This window comes from Saccoglossus kowalevskii, chromosome 9 (genome assembly GCF_978046115.1).
Source record: "Saccoglossus kowalevskii chromosome 9, keSacKowa6.1, whole genome shotgun sequence".
Lineage (NCBI taxonomy): Eukaryota > Metazoa > Hemichordata > Enteropneusta > Harrimaniidae > Saccoglossus > Saccoglossus kowalevskii.
Window position 1 is genome coordinate 23526193 of NC_140649.1, and position 19714 is coordinate 23545906.

Below are 19714 nucleotides of genomic sequence, written 5' to 3' on the forward strand. Positions count from 1 at the left end.
TAGTTGAGTTTTACCGCGTTATTGTACTTGATGTTTGCGGAGTATAATAATACCAGTACCAGTTAAATCCTCATCTGTTGGCTCCGTGTTCGTATTTTATCATCGCCGCCAGGGAAGTCTTTTTGTTACTGTTGCCATTTTGGTATTTGAACCATCACACATGTACTATACCAATTACGGTAATATTACGTTGCATGTGACAATTATGAAAATAAACAATCACATCTTTGAAAAAACAATTAAGCCCATTCAAGTAAGAATGAAATCTGTTTATGCATGTCAGCGATTTGAAAGCGGATGTACGCATAGATGGAACCAGAGGTATAACTGTTAGGCAAATAAGTTTTTGGCAAGGATTACAATTGTGATCGAAATATACCAAAGCTACATATGTATCAAATATCAATACAATTCGGCTGATAGTTTACAAAAGTAGTTAGTAATATAATTATATTTGCTAACAAGTAATTGCAAAACATAGTTCTTGTGACTTCTCAAGTTTAAGAAATATATAAATTATGATCTGACAAAGTGATATGGATCCTATCTCCAATCGAATTAAATTTACATACCATCCAGACCTGTAATTGCAGAAATGCTTGATTTTGATGATTGTTGTAAACAGAATAATCGAAATTCAGCAATTTGGAATCAGATAACCAGATGAATGAATATGCACGTGCGCATGGTATATAATGTCAGCACATGTCGGAGATATAGCTTCATAACTGTATGAGCTAAAACAAAATTACCACCAGTCGGGCATATAAAACCTAATCCAAAAAACAGACAAACATGCATTGGGTTCCATATTGTCTAACGTATGTACCAACTTAGAAAAGAAAGGTAATGCATGACCTAAACCTGGTTACGGAATATTGAAGCATTTTTAACATTAAAATGGCCACCACTTACTGGTGAATTTTGAATAGAAGGAACACATGAGCTTATATGCAATATAATGTATATTTAAAATTCGGAAATGTTTGTTTGGGCAGGGAATGTCCGAGACATAGTTCTGAAACAATATTTGTTGAAACAAAGTAGCCACCAGGCAGTCATTTAGAATCCGACCTAAAAACAAAATAAACTGCGTCCAAAATCCCACAAAGTCTGATGTTTATAGCAAGTGTGAACACAATCCGCCCATAAACAACTGAGATTCGATTTGTGAAGTTTTAATTGATCAGACAAGGCACTTCCGACAAACAGGATGATAAGCCACATACACACAAACACAAGCTAAAAATATAAATTGATCAAAATGACGTCATTCGAAGTCACAACTACACCACATATGAAAATAATTTGAAATTCAGGAGCACGTCTCCAACAGAAACACAATAAACACAACACAAGTGTTGTATCCTAATTTAACAATAGTTCGATCAAACACAAATATATATGAAAAAAGTGTGTTAGCCATGCTCATCATTTGTTACAAGCATGGCTCCCATATTTGTATTTGTTCGATACCATGCTTTGGCAAAACCTAATACTCAGCATAAGCAAATGTATTCGAAACCATGCAAAATTTAAATGCGAGAGATATCTGTCATGTTTTTTTTCATGCTCGATTTGCCTGAAACAGCGTCCTACTCTTAACAGCATAGGAAAGGTCAAACAAGATACTAAAACCATATAAGGCCCATATCAGACTTCGATCAATTGTGTAAAAATTTGACATAACTTGTGCAAGGGAGGTGAAACAAAATGAACTTACGTCTAACAATAAATCTCATAAAACCATTCATTCTCTTTGTCGTTGTTTTTGAGTAATATAACATTCATAAATTCCAGAATCTGATGGTTTAGCTGATGTAATAGTAATACTACTTTGTCCATTTCATGCTTCTATATCCACACCATTATGTTTCCATTTCAATTGTGATTCTGTTATTGATGTTGATTGTATGGTCATTGTCAGTTTTACTTCATCTCCCCAACTCATGACTCATGCCCATCCATATTTAACTGTATGCCTTATGCATATGTATGTCAAACGTAAGTATCTCAGTGTAAAATATTCTCACTTAAACGAATTTATTTACACATATTATTAAAAACAATGTACAAATGTAATGCGCTCATGGGATCGCGAAGACTCCCGTGACATGCAGGCAACTGCGAAGAGTTCAGTGACTAGAAGTGTCATTACATAGTTCACAAGCACACTGCCAAGCTGACCACCTTCTCTAGTGGGAGGACGTATTATGCGTGTATAATATGGACAATAAAATCGTGGAAATTCGCTAATCACAGCCTCGTCTGCACTTACAGTAACATTACCCTCTCGAAGACTGTGACTGCTTTGTTAAAGATATTGTCTGGTGCTAAATTGAATAGAAACCACGGGGGACACGTTATTATATCACATATTTATGCTTTGATGTGTTGGAGTTGGGTATGTGCTCCTTTAGAACTAAATTTGGGTCTTTGATCACATATAAACCAGTTAATGTTGCTTTAATGCGTGGGGTAAGTTAGTCATCGTCTGTCAATTCATATTTCTATCCGCCATCAACCAAACAATGCCATCATACAATTAAACATATTCATTGATTTAGATTCCCAGAGAGTGGCTGACCTATTGGCATTCGATTTTTTCCCTCACTAAAGGGGATGAGGAAACAGTATAACATCACATTATCTGTTACACAGCGAATAATGTATTAACACGGGGTGAATGGAATCCACCTTCGAACTTGACCAGGAGGTACTATCATAAAATGACAATTCTCAGATTCATAGCATTGACACATAGCGGGATAATATCTAGTCATTTCGTAGCAATATGTAACAAGATATATCGTATCATTACACGATTTTATGATAACTGAAAGAAATATTGAACAAAGAAAATACAGATACACATTTGCATCAAATGCAACTACACAAATAACAAGGGTGCGTGCAAACAAAATATAGTACCAGTAGATTTTTATCATTTATTATTTTTCTTTTTTATTTGGTTTTAAAATAATCATATTCATTCAAATATGATCATGTCATTCGTATTGTCATTCTAAAATGATTTAAAATAATATCAATTTGTTATGCACTATCGATAAATACTTGTACTTGTATAGGCCTAAAAGTTTTAAACACAGTCTATCACTACAATAAACTGTTATTACATAAATACCATCTTCCAAGAAGGTTCAAACGTATATCTGGAACTGCGTACTATTATTATATATACCTATCCATTGGTATACTTTCTGTGAATATATATGTCATCCTGAATGAATAATATATTATGTCAACATGATATAAATGCGCCTTTTTAATAAAGTTGAATGTGTAATACATGCAATGGATTATGTACATGTTGACACAACGATATTGTGTGCTTCAAAATAGTAATTAGGAGTGTTTACGTATACACCAATTCTGTGTTTATATGTTTAGAATTCCATTGCGCGTTTATACTTATCTTTGGTTTTCATAATTTAATACGAGATCAGGGTAGATATGTCTAGGCCTATACCAATATGATACAAATTATATTGAATCTTGCTTTATGAATATCAAGGTTACCCAGAATTTATGAAAATAATTTGAGCGAAAACAATATTCAGCAGAGAAACAATCAAAATTGTCTACTATACACACGAGAATATATTTGCTAATATGTAATACCACCACGTAATGTTATATGTAATGAAGCCACGTCGTTGGGAGTAACTTGTTAATACAATACATAATGTACATGTATATTCTGCTTATATTATAGTTAATATGCATGTTTCATGATTCATATTTTGCCGAGCGACTGATACTGAGATTCTTGTACACTCTGAAGGTCTTGATAATATCCCTGTGGATCTTTATTTGGATCTGTGAGAAGGTAAATATACATATGGACATGGACGTTGCAAATAATATCTTTTAATATACAACCTGATAGTGCGATGTCACAATCACCGAATTAAGTTGAATTAAGGTGAACTATGGGTTGGAATAATGAATTGAGGTGCAAATTACATCGATATAAACATTTAGAATATTGCGCATATGTATATAATTACATGTAATTATTATTGATGAATTTTAGTAATCAAATTATGTAGATGCAGACATCTTTACGCATACATACTGTTCAGTATTAAGTAATTGGTCTCTTGTTAACTGCGATCCCAAAATGGTGATTGGTTGATGATAGCATAGTCAACTAGCAATCACAATATTAAATTCATGAATTACACAGATGAAGCTAAATCGGTATATCGACATGAAAATTTAATTTTCGCATAGTTGAATCAATGTATTTTATTGTATTATAATAATTTAATTTGTTTACCTCTAGTTCCAAACGACTTGGAGTTAGCTGTTCGTGTTTGCATTGAAGACTTGGCGACATTGCTATTAAAACAACAAAGAAATCTGAAATTAATTTATTAAAAAGCTTTATACATTACATAACTACAATTGCATTTGAACTGCATTTGTAAGTTGTCATGTACTGTTTTGTATTTTTGACAAGTAAATAACAATTTTAACAGTATATTTGTCACGTGATCACGTATAATATAATTAACATTCAATTCTGAATGTATTATTTGCAATATGTCACAGACCGTATATTTAAGCAATATATACCTCGAGATGTTCCATAATTTACGACATATATGCACGAGCCGCAGTATAGTGACAAATCGATAAAACTCAAAGAAACTCGTGCTATACCCTACTTCGATGGATGTTATTGCTATTATACTATACCAGTATACTGACAATTTGATAAAACTAGTAAAAAAACAGTTTATTTGCATCTACTATAAACTCATGATTATGACCCTTGAACATGACTATTTATAAACAGCATGTAGTTGTACACTGAATGCACACACAAAATAGTTAAAATTAAATAAAAACTTCTTTCATTCCGTGCGAAAGCGAAACGTACCCACAGTGAATAGGAGTAAACACAAAAATTAGCAAAGACGACCTTACAAACCTTTTACTGACTACGTCAACGCCATTTTAAATACAGGTTGGTGTACACTTTGAATCAATCAAACAACGGATCTCCCCGTTTTCATTACGGTTTTTGAACAATTTGAGTGTAATTGGCCAATTTAAAGTACGATTGTGAAATAAACCTAATGTCTGACTCATCATGCTACTTGTAACTGTGGATATTTGACGTTCAGCGGTACTTGGTTGGATCGAAATTTGAGACATGGCGGGACACGGTAAAAATAATAATATTCATGAAGCCTTTGAAACGACAACAAAAGCAAACAAAAGTGATAAAAGAAAAGAGAAATATTGTACATATCTGAGAATGAATAAACATTAAATTAGAAAATAATTCTCCTGATTAATTCATACAACTTTTATTTCTGTGTTTAAAAAAGATATTTAAGAAATGGTCGTACCTCTTTAAAAACAATATCCTGCAATTCATTTTTAATATTCCAGGGATTGTCACCAAAAAGCAAATTCAACTTGAAATTTAACTCATCTGAGATAAGGTAATTTGCTAGTGTCTGTCCTTCATCAATATTCGAAACTATTAAACTATTTTGATCAAATCAGAGTAATCAGTACGGTGGCGTATCATGTACGGTGACCGGCACGGCAATCTCAGACTCAACATCTGACCTGAATACATCTTTGGTATAACCAAGGTTTTGTGACAGTATGCCTGACAAGTTTTGTCGTTGTTCTGGGGGTAATTCTGTCGGATGCTCGCTTCGTTTTTGTAACAGGACACGTACATGTTATGCTTTGTCCCAACTCCAGCCCAATCAGCCGACTGTGCACGCCGTCGCTTCAATACAGCGGTTGATGTAGACTCGGGAAAAATCTGCAGGTTTCGAAATTATTTTCATTATTCTCGCTAATTTATTTATACATAGTGGATAATTACAAAACATACATCGTCGTCAAATTCTACATTATCCCGAAGCCTTTTAAAGAGTTGTCCCGTAACGATGCAATTATGTCAGACATAATTAGAACGCCGCTACGGGATACCGGTTGTTATTGGTGGTATACATATATTCTTGTGTCTGGTAGTTTTTTTTTTTTTTTTTTTTTTTTGCATTTTTTGTTCGTCCTTCAATCTCATCTACTTGGTCACCAGTTAAACTTACAAATGTTGGTTGTTCGCAATCTATTTCAAACACAAAGAACACGTTTAGGTACCGTCCCTCACGGTGTTGGCCGACCATGGTTTAGGTTTGTGTGGCGAACGACGATCACTCAAAGCAAGACGCCCACAACATGGATCCCGCTATTAACACAGAGCAATATTATGGTTATATAATTTGTCAGATGTTTTTAATTCGGTAATTCTTACAGTATTTTCCCACAATTCAACCACTATTTTCCCCTAAATATAAAATACTTCCGGTTTTATGCATTTCCGCATTAAACATTTAGTCAATTCATGTTTACCTAACTGTGCATTATCAGCCAACATTCCTTTAATTGCATATGCAAATTCTGTTTTTGGACCAAATCAATCAAGTCGTCGGATCAAAACCATCATTATACTGGTATAATATAATACAGTATAGTTACCGGGACTCATATACTTTAATTGCATATGCAAATTTTCTGTTTGAACCAATCAAATCGATAGATTAACATAATCAATATACGTGTATAATAATACGGTATAGTTACCGGTACTCGTTCATTTTCAATTCTTCGTAATTAATGTCTTGATAATGGTCGTTCTCTTTTTTATCGATGTTCTCGGAATCTGTAATTGCATTGCAAGAACCAAACGTTACACAATAATTTAACGCACACACATCTTTATTACTTTAACATAATATCATAGGCATGTAGGCATACAATACACTACCTCTAATTTCTCTTGTCTCGTTTCTAGCATGAGCAATATCATCGTGTATCTCGTTCCTAAACAATACAAAAACAAAACAAGCATGTATATATTATTTAGTGCAAAACCATCATAATATACTTTTGGCAAATTTACGAAAACAAATATTAACTGTTTTTTTACATTGTTTAACATAACATTACGTCACGTCACTGTTCGATGAACTTCATGCGTACAGATTACTGAAATGTGATTACCTTTCCTTGTGTTTATTGTTGAATTTCAAACGACGTATTATATATAATAACGAAACGCCAATGACAATGGTAACAACTACACCAGCAGCGAAACCTCCTATAAATATGGGTATTGTATTATCTCCTTCTATAATTCTGTTTGTGTTCTCGCCAGCTAGAAACAATACAATTTGAATACATTAAAAACAGAATTTATGATATCACCGAAATCATGCCCAGGCGCAATCTAACTTACATTTTTACTAACATAATGCAGAAATCAACTTTAACTAAAGTAAAATCGACAGTACTTTCAGGGTATGGCAATATTTGCTTTAACACGGTTGAAAATACCAGTTTACGTAAAGGTTGCACTGTATAACATTTCTGAATAATGAATGTTACCTGTAAACGAAGTCAGCTGAATGTCATGTAACATAAACACATCTACCTGCATCGCAAATGAATAAATGTGACCGTCAGATGCATTGATCGAACACAAAAATAATTGGCAAAATTAGAATAAAAGATTCTATTATTAACAGCTGAATCAGTTGAGACAATATATAATTAGGAGTAACAATAAAATAATACGTCATATTGTTAAATAACTACTATTATTATTATTGTTGTTAATTATATTTGTAGCTGTTCTGTAACAGTCACTATAACATTGACATTAAAACAAAGTAAATGTTATTCATTGGTTTAGTGATATGGTCATTGGATGTTAAACAATCCCCCGAACGTTTGATGGGGTGTTTAATGTAATAAATATGGAAGTGCAATACTGATAATCTTACCCCTGTAGTATACACTGCAAACCCATCATATATGACATATTTCTGTCCAGGTGTTAATGGTTTATTGATAAAACCATTATATTCCATACCATCACCCACTTCTAATTGATGAGGGATTTCATTCAGTGGAAACGATGCTGTGATATACTGGTTATCTGCTAAATTGCGCTTACTTTTCTGTATCTCCTCTTCCACAACAACAATATAACTCCTGAATAGGAAACGGGTATAGAAGCGTTAAAGACAATTTCATTTGAAGTGACAAACAAATCAACATACTTTATATCACTATCCCCTGTTGTGGTGATACTTTAAACTATATCAGTCTAGATTACTAGTTAAGGTTCCTAAGAAAATACATAGCCGCCAGTCGGCCATTTCGTATGAAATCACGAAACAAACTGTCAAGCATCAGTAATCAGTTATTTCTGATATCAAATTGTTGATAATATTTTGAAATTTAGCTGCCGGTCAGTAGCAATTCATGGAAATCTAAATAAATAAACGAAAATACAAAGGCAATTATACCAAATTAAATCTATAAAGGGGTATCTAAAAATAAGAAAATTCCAAAAACCAAGGCACACCAAAGGATGCACGAGTAACACGAATGGTATGAGTAATGTCAATACCAGTCCGGGTATACCTGAGTAAGACGTTGAAATGCAATGACATCAATAGCCTACAACGAGTCAATTTGAATAACATGTTTAAATATGCCGGTTTACCTATGTTTTGAAGGATAAAATGGCGTAACGCGGATGAAATTCAATACATCGTTTTAAGCTACGTTCAACAAAGTTTAATAAAGCCAAATGGTCGATATGACAGCACTATACACGATCCAGCGAACATTTGTTATTTTCTTCCACACAACTATTTTTCTACAAATGTACTGCATAGATGCAGGAATCATTGATAACCAATACAAATCAGATCACAATGGCGCATATGCATATATGGGGAATTATTATTATAATTGTTTTTATAACTACTTTACTTTCTTCTTTATGAGGGATTTTGGTGTTAAAAACAACACAACGTAAATTAAAATATTATAAGTCAATGTTTGCCCACTGACCATTGTGTTGGGTAGTGCAATGAAAGTCTTAATTATTTCAGACATACCATTCAACTTTTACTGGCAAGACTCATTAATTGGTTTATGATGTGAACAAGTAATTAACACAGTGTCCAGGGAACCAATCAAAATACATTATTGTTTGAATATAGTAGTATCAAAAACAAATTTGGTACCAGTACATAATTACGCATATATATATATATATATATATATATATATATATATATATATATATATATATATATATATATATATATATATATATATATATATATATATATATATATATATATATATATATATATATATATATATATATATATATATATATATATATTAGTTACATGCAATATCACAATTTTGGCAAAACAACTGGAGAATTGAACACAATTTTGTCTATATGAGTACGGTTTTGAGTAAACTAACACTGCAAAAATAAAGCACTGAGCCACACGTGCACTTGTTAGGTGGTTCACCCAGTGTTGCTTGCAGTTCCCCTCAATCACTCAATGATTTTATCGCAGACTGGGATATCTGCAGATCTTATGATGGATAGCAACTGTCAGCATATTCACATTAGCAAATATCTTTTTGGACGCATTTTATATTTCATTCAGACACAAACAAATACAGCACGGAAATAGTCGACTCTCGTGAATCACAAATAGAGATAATGACATGTTAAAGATATTACCATAAATACAATATACAGCTATCCCAGATTAAACTTGTGCTTCCATCTATCCTTAATATATCATAACAAAACTCTGAATAATAATTCCAGCTTATGTATGCGTATTTAGGTTTATTGGCATTACTAATTAATGACAAGTTCGGCTACAAGAGATTTCCCTAAACTATCCGTGGTCATTGCTAACTAATTTGCAGTCCAACACCAATACGATATGTACGATTCACTGATAGTCAGCAACGGCAGCTTCATGATAAATGAGGATTATTACCCAAATTCAGCTAATTGTAGTATACACTACTAAAACTATCTATAATATTAAAATATGTTTGTAACTTACATAAGTTGTGTATCAGAAACTAAGTCTGTGTTTGACTTCGGTTTTCTCAAACTAATAATTGCAGTGGTTTCTGTTGACAGGTAAGGTTCCTCCATATTATCAGAAACATAAATACCTATAAATGCAATTATTATACATCTGTCAAAGTAACGCCATAAGTTACAGTTATATTTTACGGGGTATTTTCTTTCTACCACAATAGAAAATGCGATATTATTATTATTAAATCATTATTATTATTAATAAAAAAAACATGGCTGCCATCAGGGTTTGACTGGGCTCCACACAAAGAAGTTCGATGATTCTGTTCTATACATTTTGAATTTCGGCATTTCCTTTATGCATCCTTGGAAGGAAAAGATGTAAAATAATAAGTTTATTACGAGAATATCTCAAAGTATGCACTCAGCCAGTTGACCGTCGCATCGACCTCCGCTGCGTACCGGTTGATACTCCCGCTGTACTGTCTGTACATAATTCTCCTTATATGGTAGGATGAAAATGCTCCGTAAAATACCGAAAAATTACGGCACGCTGTAACTTATGGAATTACAGTGACAGATAATAATGGAGCCCCACACCCTCCCGTGGCTTTCGTTGCGTATTTAAGTTATTTTCACGAGTGCGAGATGCGGTGTATTCGCTTCGCTCGTGAAAGTACGACCGCAGGATACACCGCATCTCGAGTGAAAATAACTACCATACGCAACGAAAGCCACGGGGAGGGTGTTGGGTTCCGTTATTATTACATATGTTTAATATTTGATTATTTCATATTAGAGAAAGAACGTGCAACAAACCGGGCTGGAACTTAAGGTAGAGATGCAGTTTACCTACAGGTATTTTAATTAGTTAATTAGGAAACCAAGATGACCTCCCTTGTCCACAAAACTATATATTTTCGGAAAACTTATTGTATGAATTTTAAAATGTTGTTAGTATTTTTTTGTTATGGACACTGTAGTTTGAAATATGCACACAAATGTGCTTTTTTGGTCAAAAGTGATTAAAAAAATAGCTTCTAAACCATGCTTCTGTTTGCTGTCGAAATTGGTTTATGGGTACATCTGTTTACTATGAAGAAAATGCCATCTTGAAAACTGTCATAATTGCTCATAATTAAAATGGCTGTAACAGTTTCAAATTTAAATGTATTATTGTTTTGTTAAAAGTTAAATATAGTGCATAATATGGAGAACCCGTCATTTCTTTTTTCACCGTGTTTCTTTTTAATTATTTTTGTACAGCCTTGCTAAATCTTGCTGAGCATTCAAAAGAGATAATGTTTGCACCTGTTATCTATATTTTAAAATCGTTTTTTTATGTATGTCCCACTATTCACAATTCTACAATATTTTAACAGTCTATACCCAAGACTGTTTGAATAATAAAAAGAAAAAAAAAATGTTTCACTCCCAAGTGCCCACGAACCTTTCTACCTTAATATGTTCCAATATAGTGTTACGCCCTAGCAACGCGTGTCACTGTCAATGAGAAAATAAAATAATCAGATGTCTAATCTGAGTCACTGTCCGAATAAATAACTCGTTGACGTTTAGTTGGAACCACGACAAAACCAGAGCTTGGACGACTATGATACACAGTTCTTGTTGAAGTTAAAAGTACCTCCACAGAATTGTGCATTGGCAAACATGCCATGTAACTGCGGTAATCTACTGACGGGATGACTTTCGTCGACAGCGGTCGTCGTTGAGCTGCACGCTACAACTTTGTGTGTGATGTTGCTTGCTGGTTGGTTGGTTGTGGATTGATTGAGTCTTAGTTGCCTGTTAAAATGTTGCTCATTTGGCGTTGGTAATCTTTATTTTGAACTGAGTAACGCCGCAACATCGCCAGCAGAAACCTCTTGGTACTCGTATATCGATGTTGATGGTGGCGGCTCCAGAGTAATGACTGATTTTACTGCGGGTGGATCTTCCGAGAGCCCTTCAAGGTTTCTTAAACTCAGTTTCCAGGTAGTCAACATACATTAAGTTCAGCCAATCGTAGTATTCTATGTGATGTACACCTAACATGCTAAAAATGTTCCTGACGATTTGAACCGGACAAAAATAGCAGACGAAAATGTCTGTACAAAATAAATATAGTTCGGTAGCCAATGGAATTATCATGTTCATTTGCAAAACTACTTTGAAAATACCGAAAACAATATTGCATGGTTGCAAATTAGTGTAGTCAAAATAAGTGACTGCCTAAAGGTATTATTAGGTACTATTACTGTTGTTCAAATTTCATTTCACTCGGCAAGTATATTAATGTACCCCAAAAGAAAAATATCGTAATTCGTAATATTGTTTATTTCTGCTATGTTTCGAAAAACCGTACTCCTGAAGAGACTACTTTGTTAGCATTCAGACCTCATTTGCATATGAGGTGTGGAAATACCGATTTTGATTTCAACGACAAATCAAAATAAACTGCAGTACATATATAATAATATTTTTTACAAACTGTTACTGTAAATAAATAATTACTAGCACCTGTACTAGTTTTCCGGAATTAATGGAATTGGTGTTATAAAATGAGCTTGGATGCAATTGTCACAATGAACTTGATGTAATGCCTAGCACTATCAATTGAACCATCATGCATGTAATGTGTAAGTAAAGGCATTTAGTTCAGAATTTGTTTTTTATTGTGATTTGCATATTTTTTTATGAATTGATCAAACAACGTAATATACACTTACCAATTGTAGTTCCAGAGATAATTGAATTAGGTTTACCAAATCCTTTTGATGTACTTGCACTCACTGATATTTCAAACTGTGTTCCTCTTGGTAATTCTCCTAGAGTGTATGTATTAATATCGCCCTCAACGAGTATATCCTTAGATTCCAACACGGTTGTTGAATACACAGATGCAGTTGATCTATATGTTATCTATTATGAAATGAAAATAATGAAGAATTATAAGTCACTACTATGACGCAGCCAAGCTGAATAAATCTCACACCAGGGAGACATTGGAGAAGTCATATACCTGTAGTTTGTTTACAGTTAGTGTTTTGTCATTTTGTAATTATCATGGTGATTATCTTATTCTGTTGGTACAAGTATATCTGTAGAAGGGTACACAACAATATAAATATAAAACCCAATCATACTGGGCCTAATTCTACTGAACTGTAAATCGTCCACAGATCTGCAAATTCTGTTTTTTGAACATACATGGAATACAAGTTGTAGCTGAATAGAAGTAAGTAGCTGGAAAGATGTATGTATGCACATAGTTTTCTGCAGAGATGAATATATAAACCGAACAGATTCTAATTACTTACTCTATATTGTAAAATATCACCACAAAATATGGTAGGATCTGTCCATGTGAATCTGATGCTGTTTTCAGTTGTTCTTTGTACATCAATGATGGCAGGTTCACGAGGAACTGTAACATATGGTAATTTCTGTACATTATTTTCAACAAATAAACAGACATGTACTATGTCAAAATAAACCGTTAAGATACATTACATACTTGTTTCCGATGTTTTTGTATTCATTTCGGTACTGTATTCACCTTCCACAACAATAGTAGATGCAGACACCTGAAAATAATCATAATTTTATGCAATAATAGATAACATGTAATATGAAATTGAATAACATTATTATACTTAAATGTGTTCTCTTTTAACAACTATCTATGCTTGCATCTCCTCCTCCTCCTCTTATATTCATTTGAACCACAGTAGCTCTAAAATAAGCACATCTCCAATAGAAGTGCATATAAACAAAGTTTAGTGTAAAACTGGATCATTAACTTATGAATTATTTTGAATAACAGACATACCTCTATCAGTTATGTAGGTTATTAATTGAGTAAATATTATTTTTATAATTTTTTTAAATAATGCCATATAATTGATAATAATAACAACTGATATTTACTGAATCTTTACGAGTATGTTAACAGAAAAAAAAACTGACTACATATACACCACAATCTACCATAGTCAATCTTCGTTCAAACAAATATCCCACTTGTGAATATTGCAAAATCAAACTTGTTTACAAAAACAGTCCGCTTACTAAAAAATGTTTTCAACCATGAAACAGTCATTTCCTATTAAATGGGTATTTTTTCAAACGAGCATATTAGTAAACGCAAAACAAAAATAAACTTTCCGTTTAATTGCTAACAAAGTATACCTACTTACATTTTTTGTTATTGAATGTCAGCATCTTACTTGGAACAATGGGTAAGTGACAAAGAGTGGTATAACTCACTATTATAGTATAGTTAACTTCGTAATCCAGATTATAGATATTGAGTTCATGTGCACTACCATTATCTACCAATATATCTTTTTTTGTACTTTCATCACCTGTTTTCCAATATGTTATTTTATAAGCTGTTATTATTCCATTGGGTGGGTCTGGTTCTAACCATGTAACAGTAATTGCGTACACTGCTGGTTGTAGTGTTACATTTCTAGGCCTAGAAGGAACTGTAATACAAATACATACAGTATAGTATAATATATTATAGGATGTTATTATGCCATTGGTTGGGTCTGGTTCTTACCATGTAACAGTAATTGTATACACTGCTGGTTTAGTGTTACATTTCTAGGCTTAGAAGAAACTGTAATACAAACACATACACATACAGTATAGTATAGTATATTACAGGATGTTATTATGCCATTGGTTGGGTCTAGTTCTAACCTTGTAACAGTAATTGTATATACAGCTGGTTGTATGTTACAGTTGTAGACTTAGAAGCAATAGCAAAATACATTATTTTATGTTATAGGTATTTATTATGCCATTGGTTGGTATGGGTTTAGCTATATAACAGTTAGTGTAATGGACAACCATGGACAAAACATACATGTATTCAGCAGCTTGTGAATGATAAATCAACTTACCATCCTCATGTGATATAACGATCACTGAATTACTTGGTGGACTTGTAGCATCAGCATTTCTAAGCAGAGCAATGACTTCATACTCTGTGTATGGTAGTAATGATTCAGCAGTAAATGGGATAACTTTTGTACCCATGACAGTTTCCTGATAAATTTCTATCTTTCCAATCTCATATTCATCCTCTGTACCTGCCTTTCTATACTTCACTTCAATGTAATCAATGTAACCATCCACACCATCTTTTTTACACTTTATATCACTACTATCAGGAATCTGAAATATTGAAACAATAACACACTGTAAATTGTAAACACTATCAATACAAATACATATAAAATAAGTGTGTGGCAAGCTGCATTTAAACTGTACTATAATTACATTTATAAAACTTGAGATACTTTTAATACTCAATGAATAGAGTGATTGTACTTATTGTTAAACAGATTTAAATATGTAAAACGTTAGACTTAATATCCCACTGTATCATTTTAACTGTCGCCTGAGGGCGCTTGTCTCTGATCGATACTATCTCTTTTTTTTACTTGCTGGCTATTGCTACTCAAATTAGCAAATATTTCTAAAATTCCAGCCTCCCACTCGGTACAAACTACAGGCATTATGCCAGTAATTATTAAGTCTTTGATATTGCTATAAAAGTACGAAGTATGGCATATTATACACTAATATAAATACAATATTAGACAGAAATAATTCGTTTAGTCTATTGGTGATAAATTCATTTTGCATATAGTATATTGCTTGAAAATAATCGGGCAACATTTTTATAACACAATGCTACACGCTTCAATGGCTAGTCACTGAGTGTTTCCTCTTAATTAATAATGGCCCAAGAGAAATCATTGACGACACTTCTTTTAAGGGTTGTGCATGTTGAAGTGTAGTTTACTCTGAAGTCAAAATGTTCCTATTACTAAAGTTTACTTGAAAAACAATGCCAGAATTCTACTGGATATCACACGGTGTCTAGTCCGGCAAATTACCTAACACCTTCACTTTAACAATGCATTTGGCCCAGTGTTGAACATACGATGCTCAGTAATAACATGAATGCTAGATCAATATAGCTACAGTTAATGTTTTGATATTATTTATCACTCGATGATGATGTATGACTAAAAAGTAATTACAATATAATGAAAAAAAAATTAAATACACCCTAGCATAATTACAAAAGGACAATTACACCATTTTAGATCATTAATAGAGAAATATGCAAAAAACGACGCTCCTATCAGAATGATATTGCATATATCAAAGTGTTACATGAATGCGGAAGTGAGGGTGAACCATAAACTTGACTGGATTTCAGATTAAAATTGTCTAATAATAATAAATAGAGCGTCTCACACAAAAACTACAATATATGAGTATGACAGCTGTCCATGTCCAAAATAAAAAAAAAACTTATGGTGACTATTATGACCTGTTAATGTACCAAGTTAAAACGTAATCAATCAAAGCATGTGTGAGAAATAACTTCAGATATGCAAAAAAAATATCAGGTATCTAAACATTATAGCAAGTTTGAAAAAAAAGTGGCCGCCAGTTGGTCCTTTTGAATAAAAATATACAAAAACTGGACATACACAATACACACAATATGTACAACCTTCATAACTTTCACAAAGTTGGAAAAATTCGGTCTAAGTGTGTCCGGTTTTAGTGCAAATCTGAAGAGAATCTGGAAACTAAACGAACAGATATACAAACAGACAGAGACAAGACCACACGAACCCGTTTTGACCATGACGCTATCACAAAATTATCTCATGGGAATATGCATTCGACTAGGTTTTAAGCATGTGAGAGGACTGACAACATTGGGAAATTTACAGTATCAAACGATGTGTTCCTTCCTTCTTATAGAAAATGTCCGCGCCGCTGTATTTGGGGGATGTTAAGGTGAATTATAATTACGTAATTTCTTTTTCACACAATTTTTAAATGCGAATTTATTACTGTAGTTTCAACTTTTATAGAGCAATTACATCTTTGTCGGGAATAAACATTGTCATTGACGATGAATAACTCATATCCACCAACAATGCTTGATGGCCTTTACGTGGACTGATTCATAACTATTAAATAGCGTCACACGGTGATATGCTAAAACACTGGTCAAAAATGTTCTTGTCTTGCGCTGCTCTGTATAAGTAAAATTGAATTTCTTAGGCTTACCAAAGTCAGACTCTACCCATTTTTGACATTCTACACATTATTTCAAACTGTAGGTTTGTCCACCTTGAATCAGATCATTGAAAAAAGCATGTGAATATGTTCGATATATTTTATTTGTGAACTTGATTAGTTCAAGCATGAGTGAGCTAAGGTTGACTGTAGACGGACGAACGAACAAACGCACGGACGCACAATCAATAGTCAATCCGTTCAAACTGGTACAATTGCGTTAAAACCGGTACTATAAGGGGAAACATATGTAAAAAGGAAAATTTTTGTTTTGATCAACATTTTGACAAATAAACTTTGTTTTGTCGAAAATGTATAATGGAAACATCTATTTCCTTGATTTTTCAGAATTATAAGAACTTGCAGTGATAAAGTAGTTCAATGAATGTTTACCTGAACATGAACTTCGAGTTGTTTCAACTCAGGTGAAAATACATTCATAATTGTTGGTTCTTGTGAGGCTGTAATATAATCGAAAATGTATGTAAAGTTCAAAATAAAATCTTTGAAGAAACTTTAAATGTTAAAATTAATTTTAAACGCAAAGCTAAATATTTTACAAATTCATTTGCAATTTAATGTGTTGAGGAATGTAACTCTTTTAAACATATTTGAAACATATGTTTTGTCTACCTTTTAGTCTTGTAATGTAGTATATGTTTTATCCTTTTTTGTGCAATTAATCTAGGACCAATCATATAGAGGTTGGTATAGATTATGATGGAATTTTGGTTCACTTACTATAGTTTGTGGTTTTAAAGCGTCTATATACATGCATACTAGTGTAAGACCATTGTTGCTAGATTCGTTTTCATGAATTAGGGTTTGCAATATTCCTACTCAAATCTTTCAATCATACACGATCGTTCACAAAATCGTACAGTCAATCCCGGCAATCAGTTAAGTGGACGTGCTTCGGGAGAATAATTGTTCTAATTTGCGATAATAAATTGAAATAATGGCATGACACGTACTGTCCGTGTAAATGGATGGACGAAGTTATTGGTTATGTATCAGAATGCAGGTTGAAACAATTACACCAGAATCATATTGATGCAATGCATTATTTTAATGTGAATGCTGATGAATTAATATACAACTTTCTTTAAAAAACCTCGCTCACTATGTTTTTGATATGTATCGGTAAATATGTTATAATATGTTTATCATTGTATGCTTGAGAGTAAAATAACATATTTAGTGGGAAATAATAACTTTAATCGCCAAATACACGCATTTTTACTTGTGAGGTCTTTTATAATCTACCATCCAAAAAATATACAAAGTGGAATAGAACAAAATAGTTCTTGCTTTGCGTCACCTTATGCTAGATTGTTCAAACTATATTGGATGTGAAGGTGAAGTATGACATTTTATGTGGGAGTATGATAGTGATGTTTGAATCACATAAATTCAATAAGAATATAACTAAATTAATTCAATAATATAGAATATAATCCTACATACTTGCACACAGTGTAGTTCCTATAATAGTAGTGTCTTTACTTCCTTCGCCAAGTGGACCCGGTCTTTTAACAATCACTGTAATTTCATATTGAGTAGACCACTGTAATCCTTTAATGGTTGATGTATAACTCATCTGACTTGAATCACTGACTGGTATAACTTGACCTGATATCCAGTCATTCTCATCACTCTCTCTGTAGTATAATTTGTGAGATTCAACTGGACCATCTCCAATATCATCAGTAGTCCATTTGTTCCAGGTCACAGTGAGCTTGTCAAAACTTACATCTATATCTGGCTTGTTGGTGTCACTAAATCTAGGTAGGCCTATTTAGAGATGAAAAGCAGAATGACTGTTAATATATAAATTTATATATTGTATCCAGTGATATCACTATCCATAATATAAAATAAATATATAGATATATATAATATAAAATAAATACATTTTTCATCAGTAATAGTGACACCTGTTGTTTAGTATGATGGATCCCCGCGGGTAACCGTATATATATGTGTGTGTATGTGAATATGTATGAATTACAGAATGAAAACTATTGTTTCATTGACCTGAACTTGTACAAGATATTTAATATTACATTATGTTCAACAATAATTATTAGAATTTAATTATTATTATACACTATAGAAGGATTCAAATATTTCATTACCATAAAACTGCACACTGGTCGATCCTAAAAATCCAATTGAATTACCACAGGAGTACATATCACCACTATCTACAACAACACTGGTAGAATTGCCAAAGATAATATATTTACTACTTCCTGTATTGGTTAGAGTCAGATAGTTACTTGTACCAGATTTCCATATCTTTAAGTCATTAGAGTCAAAAACAGGATTACCACTGACTTCACAGTAGAAGTTGGTAACTTCGCCGGGATTTACTTTGTGGTTAAAAAAACGCGTACATTTGAGAGTGCCATCTTGGGTTATGGAAAAAAAAAAGATAACAGTCACTATCACCATTTGAAGAGAGAATGTTTTCACAATGCGAGATACATAATTCACCATGGAAACCAGTGATTAGAAATACAAACCTTGTTGACAATCAGAATCTATAGTATCTAGATTTATCCATCCTGGTGCACAATCTCCATTTGGACAAACACCAGTTTTCTTATCACATGATGCATTGTTTTCACAATGACAATTATATTTACATAA

The 19714-nt window shown here is 32.8% G+C and overlaps 1 protein-coding gene across 1 annotated transcript in view; it reads right to left on the reverse strand.

The window, feature by feature from the left end:
- Positions 1-3592: 3592 nt before the first annotated feature.
- The window catches only part of LOC102802061 (uncharacterized), a 39541-nt gene continuing 23419 nt past the window's right edge, over positions 3593-19714 (reverse strand). The window contains exons 8-23 of the mRNA XM_085504019.1: positions 19198-19473; positions 18527-18853; positions 17453-17520; positions 14851-15124; positions 14207-14427; positions 13455-13524; positions 13258-13364; positions 12667-12859; positions 9957-10071; positions 7842-8052; positions 7444-7489; positions 7060-7213; positions 6824-6879; positions 6640-6718; positions 4304-4365; positions 3593-3840 (exon numbers count right to left, since the gene is read on the reverse strand). Coding sequence (XP_085360145.1) covers positions 3758-3840; positions 4304-4365; positions 6640-6718; positions 6824-6879; positions 7060-7213; positions 7444-7489; positions 7842-8052; positions 9957-10071; positions 12667-12859; positions 13258-13364; positions 13455-13524; positions 14207-14427; positions 14851-15124; positions 17453-17520; positions 18527-18853; positions 19198-19473 — 2342 coding nt within the window. The 3' untranslated portion in view covers positions 3593-3757. The remainder of the gene's footprint in view (positions 3841-4303; positions 4366-6639; positions 6719-6823; positions 6880-7059; positions 7214-7443; positions 7490-7841; positions 8053-9956; positions 10072-12666; positions 12860-13257; positions 13365-13454; positions 13525-14206; positions 14428-14850; positions 15125-17452; positions 17521-18526; positions 18854-19197; positions 19474-19714) is intronic.